Below are 12,386 nucleotides of genomic sequence, written 5' to 3' on the forward strand. Positions count from 1 at the left end.
AGTGCGGCGTGGGACAGCTTAACATGAGCTATCTCTCGTTAAAAATTATTGTGGGATGGCTGGGGATTGTAATCTACAGCCTACAGGGGCAAATAAGGAGCATTGAAGTGAGCAGAGGACTTTCAAATTGAAGATCTGCCTTGAGCATCTCTGTAACCCTTTTCAAGCCACTTGCCCTTTCTCAACCTCAATATTTTCCATCTGGAAAGGAGGATGATAAACTATCCAGGTTGCTGTGAATGTAAAGCAGTAAACATTTTCTAGTTTAGAGTTTTAAGTATCACCAAGGCAAAAGAGCAGAGTTGGACAAGTGTTGGAAGCCTCATTTAATATAAAGCACAGCAAGTAATACATTTCTGATTTACAGAAAATATTAAACTGACCTTTTGTAATCCAAAACCCAAAATGAGAAAATTTTGAGTGCTAACATGTTGCCACAACTGAAAAATTCCACGTGATCTCATGTGAGGGTTCCTGACAATAGACAGATATACTAAAAATGTATAAAGTTAACTTCAGGCTATGTGTATGAGGTATATATGAAATGAATTTCATATTTAGACTTGAGTCCCATTCCCAACATACCTTATTGCATTTATGAATATTTTTAAAAAATTGAAATACTTGGAACCCCAAGCATTTCAGATAACAAATATTCAACCTGTATTATCATTCAAAAGACTGAAGATAGGACAAAGTCAATGTGTCTGGATTTAATTAACCAGCAGAAAATAAGTAGTGATGTGGAAGTAATAGGAATTCTGTAAAAGAAAGAATAATTTGCATTTGCTGGCAAATGGAGTACAGAGTATTTATCAAGTACATGCCCCCAGGGACACAGATTCAAACAGTTCAAAGAAAAAGGAAGAAGAAAAAAAAATAATAAAAGGCTGAGTGTTGGTGCATGATTATAATTCCAGCTACTCAGGAAGCTGAAGCAGGGGGATTGCAAGTTCTAAGCCAACCTGGGTAACTTAGACCCTGTCTCAAAAATATAAAGGCCAGTGAATATAGCTCAGTGGTAGAGCACTTGCCTAGCATATGTGAGGCCCTGGATTCAGTCCCCAGTTCTGTCCCCCACAAACAAATATTCCATTATCAAAAACCTGGAAGGTTTTTCTGAAGAATCTTTATTTAACATTGAGGTATATCACAGCCCATTAGAAACAAGGCAGAAATATCCTATAAGAGTAATGCAATATATTGAAGTAATAGAAGTCCCCAGTTTCTCACTCCCAAGCTATTAGTCACTCATGAACAGGAATCTGCAGGTCCATAAGGCAAAAGTAAAATTATAGACAATGAAGTTAGAATATGGTAGCCAGCTTTACCTCCACAAGGAAGGCATAGCCTATCCTTGTAGAGGTGGTGGGTCTTCTCTTTTACTTTTTTTTTTTTAATCTTACATTTATTTTCTATTTCTGTCCCTTCTTTGCCTGTTCCTGGTTTCATCTTCCTGAACAACAATATATGTGTGTTGCAGGTCTATACCAAATAAATGACTGACTGAAGGAATGTGATGCCCTGCCTCTTGTGCAAGTTAGGTTTACCTAAGGGCTTCTGTTTTTTTGTTTTGTTTTGTTTTGTTTTAGCATTAATGTTTTGGGGAAATTCGGAACTAATTGTTCATCAGGAGAAGATTGTGGGAACCCTGTATTAGTTTGTAAAACTTTTTAAACACATTTCCTTACACGCAAGCATGTGTGAATAAGTGAATGAACAATGTTACAGGGCCTGGGAAGCACTATGAGTGCTGTTTGAAGGTATTAGAAATGATGGTGGATTTTCAGTGACAGGATGCTGCCAGGATCTGGTGGAGATGCTGGAATTCTGCCCTCAACCACAGGTACCACAGGCTTCTAACCAAAATTCCTAAAGGAGACACCCAAGAATCCAAGGTTAGTGGGAAATGAGTTCCCAAATCCTAGCATAGAAAGAAGCAGAGGATGTGACCAGGACTGAAGACTTCTAGAGCCATTTCTTGCCCTTGGCACCCTGTGGTTGACCAGAGCATCTCAATAGGTGGATTAGACTAAAGAGTAGAATGGCTAGGACTCCAGCAATGAACCAGTGGACCTCAGTCCTTTTCCCACCCCAGTTGCATAGGAACAAAGGAAGAAAGAAGGAAAATAAATGAACAAGTTCACATGTGTGGCCAATGAATAAAAAATGGCCTTGCTCACTGCTGGATTTGGTTCAATAAATATTTTATGATCTGATCAATCAGATTGTCAACTCATGGGAGGACCAGGCCGACTGCTTTCAGCTCTTGGTACTTCAAGATATTCCCCTTCCCCACAAATGCATTATTTTCTCTCTCCCCTCTACTAAAACCTCATCCACCCACCCATCCTTTGATTTCAGCTCTAACGTCACTTCCTCAGAAAAGCATACCCTGGTTTTCCTGATTAGGTAATTTCAATCACTGGAGTCTCCAACCAGCCCACATAGTTTCCCTTTCATAGATATCTGTCTGTGATGCTGTGCTTATCAGTGAAAGAATTTGATTGATACCTGTCTTCCCTGCCAATCCAGAACACTCTCGCTCCCCATTGTGTTTTCCATGTTGGCCACAATGCTCAGGTGGATGTGAAGCTGACAGAGGGCCCAGGCAATACAAGTGTGCAAGAGGGCTTATAGATCCCATAGAAGAAGCAGTTTTAGAGACTCTGTGGGTAACAGCAGGCAGCCCAGAAAACTGGTCAAGTGATTTTCAGAATGGGAGGAAGTCTAATGGGCTCTGAAAACAACAATTGATCTCGATTTCAATCCCCGGCAAAATTCTAGAATGTCCATATAACAACTCTGCCAGGCAGGCCTGGCAGGTCTTATCATTAACTCCATGTAACAAATGAGGAAACTGAGCTTTGAACACATTAAAGAACTTGGGCAAGGTCACACAGTGAAAGAGAACCAAGACTCAAATTCAGACCTGACTACTCACACCTACACTTTTGAAGCTCTGTCACGGTGGCTCCTGTACACAATATTTAAGTAAACAGTGAATGCTAATTATACTGCTGTCACAGTCCAGTAAGGCTGCCACTATCCTCACAAAGCAAACTGCATTCTGCTTCTTAGGCTTTCACCCTGCATCAAATGTTTTCTCATGCTCCCACCAGGTCTTGGCCTGTGACAGGTACCAGGTGGCTGATACAGGGTGAATGGCTTTCTCTTGTCACAGGACAAATGCTTAGAGTCAATAAACAGCTTAGATCCTGGAGGAAAAACCTGCTCTACAGGAGCTGGGGACACCCATGGCAGGATAGTGGTGGCCCCTCCTCTACTCAGCCCTACCCAGAGGAGCCAGAGCAGCACTCTGCTCTCCCTAGAGTCCCAACTCTACTTTTCTGGGACTCAGGAGCCCTCAGCCTTGCAAGGGGCTTGTGCTGCAGGTTTGCATCACTCCAGCTGCCAGGAATTCACATCAGCCCCTCCAACAGACTTCCTTACCAGGTCTGGGGTTCTTGAAGCACACTTCAAACTCCAGGAAGGAGGATAACCTTTTTCAGTTTTATTCCTTCCTAGGAGTAAAGAAGCTGCATTGTGTACAGGAGAACTTGGTACTGGAACTAGACCAAGGTTCAAATACTGGCTCCACCTTCAGGGCCAGCTAAGCTTTCTGAGCGTGTGCAGATTGCTGTAATTTTTAAATAGGTAGGTGTACCCCTTGGAGATACGGCACAATGACCAATAAATATTCATCATGTGGTAAACTACCTGTGCACTCTCAGGGACAGATTTTACACTCCTTCTTGCCATTAAAAATTTTAACTAGAATAAGACCCCACAGCTTAGCAGGTGCTTTCCATATCTCAGGTATTTTAGAAAGGGGAAAAAACTATTGGGCTAGAAATCCCAATCTTGGCCTAAGCCTCACCCCAGACCAATTAAAACAGAAATTGGAATCTCTGAGGGTGGGTTTCTAAAACCACCTATAGGTGATTTTGAAGTATATCCAGGTATTGTAAAGTGCACACCTGATCCCCATCTTGTGGCACTGGGACTCTGGTTCTGAGGTTTAGGCTGCAAAGACATATTTTTGTGTACATACATACCTACATCATGATTTAATGCTTCCAACCTGCTTTCACATTTCTATACTGCTTGACTCTCTCCAACCTCTGGTACCTCCCCAGAGTTCACTTTCTAAAAAATGAAGTCAACTTTAAGACATGATTTCTTCACCATTCTTCATTCTTCTAAGAAGGCAATTCTCAGTACCAACCACCGGAAGGAAGAAGAAGGAAGATCTGTCTGCAGTTGAGCTGGGTAAGACCCACACAACAGCCTCACTGTTGTATCCTTCAACTTGAGCTTGGGTTGTTACTGAATAGGAAAAAAAGTAAATTTAATAACAATTATTATTTTATTTTATATAATGGGGCTGCAATACCAGTGAAACGAATACGAATATTTTAAAAGAAGACAAAACATTTTTACCTTGGTCAGATGTATTCTACATTCTCTATTGTTGCATAACAAATTACCCAAAAACTTAGTGGCTTAAAGCAACCATAATAATTTATTCTCCCATAGCTTGTGTGGGTCAGGAATTCAGGCAGAGTTCAGTAAGCATAGCTTGTCCTTGATCTACAATGTCTAGGACCTTAGCTGGGGGCTGGATTCATCTGAAGAATATTTCTCTCATAAATCTGGTGGGTTACGCTGGCTATTGATTGGAATACCCACATCTGGCCTTTTTATGTGGCCTGGGCTTCCTTACAACATGGTGGCTAAATTGAAGAGTAAGTGCTCAATAGTGAGGAAGCCTATTGCCGTTGAGACAGCTTATGAATTCCCATTTCTTCTATCAGTTGAGGTACTTTAAAAGGTTCACTCAGGCTCAATAAGCGTGAACATGGACCTGTCTCCTTTGGAAGGAATCTTAACCTCATATTGTAAGAAAAGCATATGGGCTAGATATATTAGTACAGCCTGCTTTGAAAAATACAGTTTTCTCTACATTGTCTACTTATTTTTGCCTAGATTCCAAAGTAACATGCTCATTGTAGGAAAAAATTCAATAGAAGCCCAGAATTTTTATACAAGAATGGTTTCCTCTCCTACTTTACTCTCTTAATCCCATTCCCTGGATATAAAAACTGCTAGCATATTCAATGCAAACTACATACATATATAAGTACATAAATGATGCACCATATACATGATTCTGTAGCTTGCTATTTTTATTCAATGTTAAATCATGATTTTTTTTTAGTGGTGCTGGGGATTGAACCCAGGGCCTTGTGTGGTGTGTGAGGCAAACACTCTACCAACTGAGCTATATCCCCAGCCCTATCATGAACAATTTTATGTTAATACAAATAAAATTACCTAATTCTCTAATTCTGGCTGTCGTTATATGATTATACCATATGTACTTATTCAGTCTTCTATTGATGGATTTTTAATTGTTCTTATTTTTTTCAACTCTTAAAAAATTAATGATGTAATGAACATCCTTCTATTAGTTCATGTAGGGTAGTGTCTTTTTTAATATTTATTTTTTAGTTGTAGTTGGACACAATACCTTTATTTTATTTATTTTTATGTGGTGCTGAGGATCAAACCCAGGGCCTTGCACATGCTAGGTGAGTGCTCTACCGTTGAGCCACAACCCCAGCCCTAGGGTAGTATCTTAAAAATGGAAATGTTCTCTTGTAAGGACATGCAAGAAACTGTTTTTTAACACAAGAGTATTTCTTTTAAGTTAGTGTCATTGTTATAAGGGAAATCGACATTAAGCAGGATATGCTTCTTGCTTTGCAAATGAGTAGGTTTTATTATTTTGTTTTGTTTGCAGTGCTAGGGATTGAAACAGGGTTGCTCTACTGCTCAGCTTTTTATTTTTTTATTTTGAGACAAGGTCTCCCTAGGTTACCTAGGCTTATCTTGAACTTGTCATCCTCCTGCCTCAGCCTCCTGAGTTTCAGAGTTTACAGGTGGGTGTAGGTGGCGCCTGGCAGGAGTAGATTTCTCTACTTAGCTTTAACACCAGGGGAAAGGAACAAACACATTTGTTCTGATGTTAAAAAGTTGCTTGTAAGCTTTGAAGGGAACTCGTTTATTTAGAAAATGAAAAGTGGTAGGAAGTAGGTGATTATGAAGAGGGGTGGTTTTCCTTTTCAATTTTTTTTTCACCAGGGCTTATGGGGATGTAGCTTCACCACTGAGCTACATCCCTAGCCCTTTTTCTACTCTTTTAATACAAGCTAATATAGAATTGAATGTGGATTCTTAAAATTTCCTCTGATGCTTGGAGGCTTTTCAGAAGGTGACAGCAAATAAAAAACCAGCTTCAGGCAAAACAAAACAAAAACAAAAAACAAAACAAACAAAAAAGTGTCATGTATAAGCCAAAAGTAAGAAAGGTGAGTCTACTGGCCATACAGATAAATATATGAATATATAGTAGATTCCCCAAGTATGTTATCCTGTCTGCCCCTCCATTCTTTGATCACAGATGAGTATTCTAATTTATTCTGTTTTTTTTTCCTCTTGGGTTATTAAAAACTTCTTTACTGGAAATGAACCTTGAGGATATTATGCAATGCAGTAAGCCAGACACAGAAGGACAAATGCAGCATGATTCCACTCATGTGCAATACCTAAAATAGGCAAATAAAAAGAGGCAGAAAATTAGAGGCCACCTTAGGTGGGAGTTAGAGGAAATGGTATGTTATTGTTTAATGAGTATGGAGTTTCTATTTGAGAAGACGAAAGTTTCTGGAAATAGATGATAGTTGCACAAAATTGTGAATGTGATTGTCATTGAATTGTACCCTTAAAAATGGAAGAAAATGAAAAAAAATGGAAGAAAATGGTAACTTTTATGTAATATACCTCCACACATACAACCTCTTTGCTAAAGCAGAAAAGAGAGGTTGAGGCTCTGTCAATGTTCCCGTGGTTTTGCCTTCCCTTTTGTTTTTAAAAGAACAACCTCTATTTTTAGGGATTTCACACAAAGGCCTATGTGGGTGTGGGAAGTGCTCCCAGCTGCCCTCCTGTTTTTCCGAAGCCTACAAGGAAGCCTAGCAAGTTATTCAAGGTTTAGGAAATATACCAGATTGGAAATGGAGATAATTTAATCTCTCTGTATGCTAATTTGTTTTCTTCTGCAATCTGAGGCCTAGGAAACCTTATTTCACCCCTAGTTAAGGTGTTTCTGGGTCTTGCGGTAGGTGATGAGGGGAATTTCCCCACACCTCGGCATGCCCCCAGGCAATTTCCTAGCAAAGAAGTTCCACTGCCTTCGAGGTTGGGACCCCTGGTGCGCAGGGTCTCAGTCTCCTGTCCTGATGCTTCTGCCTCTGCAGCGTGGGCTTCCCCTGCTGCGGTCTCCTGCACACGCTTGTGGTGGTCCCCAGCACTCTCTGAGACTCCAGTGACAACTGTCCCCTAGTCCCAGGGAGGGGCATCAGCTGGGTGCACTGCACTAGTGGCAGCTCAGGTGCTGTCTGTAGCCTGGCGCACCTTCCGCACCCCACCCCGCGGCCGCCAGGTAAAGGTTCCTGTCTCCTCCTCCCAGGTCCGCGAAAGCCCTGCCCCCGGCCAGGGGGAGCTGTGCCGCTGACTCTAGGGGGAGGAGAGGGAAGTCTCTGTAGCTCCCTCCCTCCACCTAGACCGAGAGTCAGGGGTGCTGGGTGGTTGAGTGCCCGAAACTGGGAGGGAACCACTTCACCAGCCCGACAGCTGGGACCCGAGTGGCCAAAACCCCGTCAGCCACGTGGCGACGGGGCGGGGCTGGGGCGGGCAAAGCGCCGGGAGCTCGCGACCCGGGAACAGGTGAGATCGGTGGGACCAGTGGGGGGAGTGAGAAGGTGGTCTCGAGGACAGCGCCTCTTCCCAGGAGGGGCCCTGATCCCCAGCAAGAGTCAGGCGTGGGGTCCCCTAGGTCCCCCGGCCCAGGGAGACGCTCTCCTCCCACTGCCAGCCCGGTCCCTCAGACGGCAGGGTGGGTGCCCAGTCCTGCCTCAGCGATCCTGAGAGCCTGGGGAGAGGGTCGCACCCCAGGGCGGTCTGAGGCGGGTCAGGGCTGTGCTCAGTGAACCAGCTGGGATGGGGAAGGGTGGGCGTTGGACGGTGTCCTTGCCCCTAGGCTGCTGGACGTGAGAGCACCCAGGCAGTAGGGTCTATGTGGCATGGAGCTGACTGAGCACCCTATCCATCTTCCTGCTTTGGGCAGACCTCAGGCCACCAAGTCCCTTAGATCTCCCCCAGAGTTTCTCTGGGTGAACACTGCCCCCAGCTCTTTGCATCTGAATATCCCTCTGTGCCCATTCCCTCCCTCACTATCCATGGCGACTATCATTGGTCATACCCTTCCCATAGTACAGAGAGCTCCTTCTCTCACCCTCTCTTTTCCTCCAAAATACCATGAGGGGATAAGGTCCCTACCCCAAAGAAAGCCAGGCCTGATGCCAAGGGAAGACTCTTCTGGTGGATGAGTACTATGCTCTTACAAGGATGCTCAGAAATCTTTTCCTGGCTGTTGGCTTCATTCCCTACCCCATTCTTGTCCTACTTCAATCTCCCAAGATAATCTCCAAATCTTCCCTCCCCCACGCTGATCTTGGTCCAGTCCACAAGCACTTACCACTTACCAAGTTCAAGGGATCTCATGGTACCCTGCCCTGTACAAAGGGCTCCTAAGGCACATACATACCCAGGAGGATGGGCAGGAGTGTAAACTGGGTCCTCAAGGGCTGAGCAGCCAGCTCTGACCCCCACATATTGAAGGAGCTCAGAAAAGAAAGCAAGCTGGGGCATTGTGGCTTTAGAATAACAGCGTTTGAGCATAGGTGGGCTCTGGAGCATGGGGAAGATCTATGTGGGGAGCAAAGAGGCCATTGGAAGGAATCTCCAGAGCTACAATAAGTCTTTTCTGCACTCAGGGCCTTGCCCTGTATGGAGGACAGATGGACAATAAGGAGGCAGGGAAGGAGGAGCTAGCATGATTGTTGATGGTATTTACTTTCCACAGGGATCTCCCCACCCAAAGCACCAGGATCTCATTTCCAGAAGAATGGCCCAGATGTCTACAGTGCAGGAACTCTTCCATGAGGCAGCCCAGCAGGTAGGTTAGTAGATATGTGGCTGGTGATGGAGCTGCCAGAGGCCTGTGAGCCAGGGGTCACCAGCCAGCCAGCGGAATGGGAACATGACAGTGTCTCAGAAATTAAAAGCAGTTGTCTCATAAATTCATTTTGTCATTCAGTTTAATTGAGAAAACCTCATAGACAACTCTTCACTGTCTATATGCAGAAAATCTTCTTTGGTATTATTTGTAATGGATTTTGAATCTTGCATCCCTTCCCCCCATCTTGGGAGACTTCCATGAACAAAGTGAGAACCTCAGAAAATATGAATTCCTTGTAATGTTCTCATTACAAGAAAACCTCATATGTACTGAAGTCAAATGGATTTCTGGATTGTCTAATGTCTACTGGATTTTTTCCCTTCGTCTTTTTTCTGATGATTATTATTTATAGTAAATATTCCACATGTAGATATGCAGTTGAAGTGGCTCTCCCCAGAAATAGTTGATTTGTTTTTTCTTTTGGTACCGAGGATTGAACTCAGGGGCACTCAACCACTAAGCTACATCCCCAGCCCTTTTTGTAGATAGGATTAGAGACGGGATCTCACTGAGTTACTTAGTGCCTCACTGTTGCTGAGGCTGGCTTTGAACTCAAGATCCTCCTGTCTCAGCCTCCTGAGTCACTGGAGTTACCCAGCATATGCCATTACACCTGGCAATAGTTGATTTTTTTAAGGAATGCCCTGGCACTGGGGGATTCGTGGAAGGAGAAAGAAATGAAAAACTTAGGTGTTTATTAGGCAACTACTTACACCCAGGATCTCTGCCATCCACAGTCACTCAACTTAAAGTTTTCATTGTCTCTTGGATTTCTCTCATGCTTTGTGGAAAGGGACAAGAGGACTTTTCAGCATTCCGACAGGGGGAATAAGCCCCCTAAGAGGGGAAAGAACTATCCAAGTCCTCACACAACAGTAAGAGAGCAGGATCCAGATGCACCCTGAGCCAAAGGGCAGGGGATGGTGAGGAAGGTGGGACTCAGGCTTGGTGGGAGGATGGTAACCCTCTATTCATAGGCAGATGTGAAAAAAATATAGCATGTGGTTGGCAGGCAATATGAGCTCAGTAAAAACTACTGCTGCCTTCCCCTGGGTCTAGGGCACGTTCCTGCACTCCCAGCTCTTAGCAACTTGCCTCTAGCCCAGAAATATTCAAGCTGCTTAGAAATGAGTGGTAATTTGGGCTTGTTTCTCAATGATACTTCATTACCCTTGCCCAGAGCTGTTCACTCCAGGTGAAAGGCCCAGGACTATGCTCTTGGTGTACTTGAGGACTCTCAGTTTGATTTGTTAAGGATTTTATATTTCTTTAGTTTGACTGGTCTCTCATATACTTCCCCTGTGTTTTCTTTGGATATGTAAAACCGTATGTGAGTCTTACGATTATAAATTTATTTATACTACTTTTAGTTGGCATTTTGTTAAGAATGAAAAAGAATCCCAAATGGAAAATGTGAGGCCCAGGAATTCCAAAAAGAGAATCAAAGAAGACATTCTGGGTTTTTCTCTGTGAGAAGAATCTGTTCTCTCATCCTTTCCCCTGTTGGAGACCTTCAGTGGTTTCCCATGAGTTCAGTCTTTAGCTTAAACCCTGTGTGGTCTTACCCTGGTAGGTTTCCGGTATCTTCCACTCTATGTCCTCACTTTCAGGCAAACCACACCATTCCCCAGCGCTTGTATCTTCCCTGGGCTTGGCTGATACTTCTCACTTGATTGGGTTGTCATTAGAACCCTCCCAGTATCTGAGGCAATGCCTGGCATTTAAGTGACAATGAATGTCCATTGATTAACAGTGCAATTTCAGTTGTTTTACATGCCGCCCTATCACAATGTTGTCTTTTTAAAAACAATATTTATTTTTTTAGCTGTAGTTGGACACAATACCTTTATTTTATTTATTTTTATGTGGTGCTGAGGATCAAACCCAGGGTCACATGCTAAGTGAGCGTTCTACCGCTGAGCCACAACCCCAGCCCAGAATGTTGTCTTTTAAAATGTGATGGACACTAAGGCTTGTATCAGCTCCTTCTTTCTCAATATCTAAACACTGAGTGGTTGAACAGTGTTTAATGCCCAGAGTCAAGACTTTTGACCTATACTGTCTAGACACATTGAAACCTATTCCTTTTTCTCTCTCTCCTACATTGTCTAGGACACCACATCTTCTCTGGATTATTCATACCCTCTTTCTTTCTCCACATTGCTACTAAGTGACTCTTTCCTGAAGTCTCAGTCTGTGCATTTGTCTCCTCTGGTTAGACCCCTTCAGTGGCTTCTCATTGCCTTTAGAATATAGCTCAGACTCCTTGTCTTGACCCCCAAGGTCCTCCATGATCTGACTAATCTGTCCTGTTCCTGTGGGATCCTGTGTCACTGCCTGTGTGGCATGGAAATGAGCTGTTTCTTTCTTCCTCAAGCCTATTAACTCCACAAGATCAGGAACATATCTTTTTTTTTTTTTTTTTAATGTGGTGCTTAGGATTGAACCCAGTGCTTCACACATGCTAAGCAATGTGTGAAGCACTGGGTTCACATGTCACATCCCAATTCCTGCCATAGTGCTCAGTGCAGAGAAGATGCTCATCAGTGCTGGACCTATTGAGCTGGACTCTTCCAACTAGGAGTTAGAGAAGCTGCCATTTGCATTAAGGAAATGGAACACATGGCAGATTTGGGAAACACATCCCAGAGGGTAAGGAAGGAAATGATAATTGCTGCAAGTTACTGGGTACCTTTTGTAATCAGAACACTTAATATGCATTACCTTAATTAATCTTCACAGTATTATTCTGGAGGAGACATGATTAGTTTTGTTTGATAGATGAAGGACTAAAGCACTTTGAAAGCAGGCATGTTTGATGCCCAGGCACAATTTTTTATCTTTTCTGCCAAATGACACCTGTTCCAGTTGTATAAGCAAAGCCACCCAGATGATAAATCAAGGGCCTTTGTGGGGGAAGAGGGAATAGGCTGGGGGGCTAGTGCATTTGGATCTGAACTCTGGGATTGGCTGGCCCTCAAGAACTTTCCTGTGAACCTTTTTTTTTTTTTTTTAAAGAGAAAGTGAGAGAGGAGAGAGAGAGATAGAGAGAATTTTTAATATTTATTATTTAGTTCTCGGCGGACACAACATCTTTGTTGGTATGTGGTGCTGAGGATCGAACCCGGGCCGCACGCATGCCAGGCGAGTGCGCTACCGCTTGAGCCACATCCCCAGCCCTCCTGTGAACCTTTTTAAACCCTTACTCCAGTATTGGCGGGGTCAGAAATTCTACTAAGAG

At 43.4% G+C, this 12,386-nt stretch overlaps 1 protein-coding gene across 6 annotated transcripts in view; it reads left to right on the forward strand.

Annotated features, from left to right (window-relative positions):
• The first annotated feature begins 7,643 nt into the window (after positions 1-7,643).
• Slc12a8 (solute carrier family 12 member 8) overlaps positions 7,644-12,386 on the forward strand; it is a 166,020-nt gene continuing 161,277 nt past the window's right edge. For 5 of the 6 annotated variants that reach the window (XR_013436847.1, XR_013436846.1, XM_078044058.1 and 2 more), the window contains exons 1-2: positions 7,644-7,791; positions 8,990-9,082. Coding sequence is in view for 4 of the 6 variants with exons in the window: in XM_078044058.1 (XP_077900184.1) it covers positions 9,032-9,082 (51 nt within the window). In the remaining 2 variants the exon portion in view is untranslated. The remainder of the gene's footprint in view (positions 7,792-8,989; positions 9,083-12,386) is intronic. The other variant, XM_005338873.4, reaches the window with a different exon arrangement.

Source organism: Ictidomys tridecemlineatus, chromosome 3 (assembly GCF_052094955.1).
Source record: "Ictidomys tridecemlineatus isolate mIctTri1 chromosome 3, mIctTri1.hap1, whole genome shotgun sequence".
Taxonomy (NCBI): Eukaryota; Metazoa; Chordata; class Mammalia; order Rodentia; family Sciuridae; genus Ictidomys; species Ictidomys tridecemlineatus.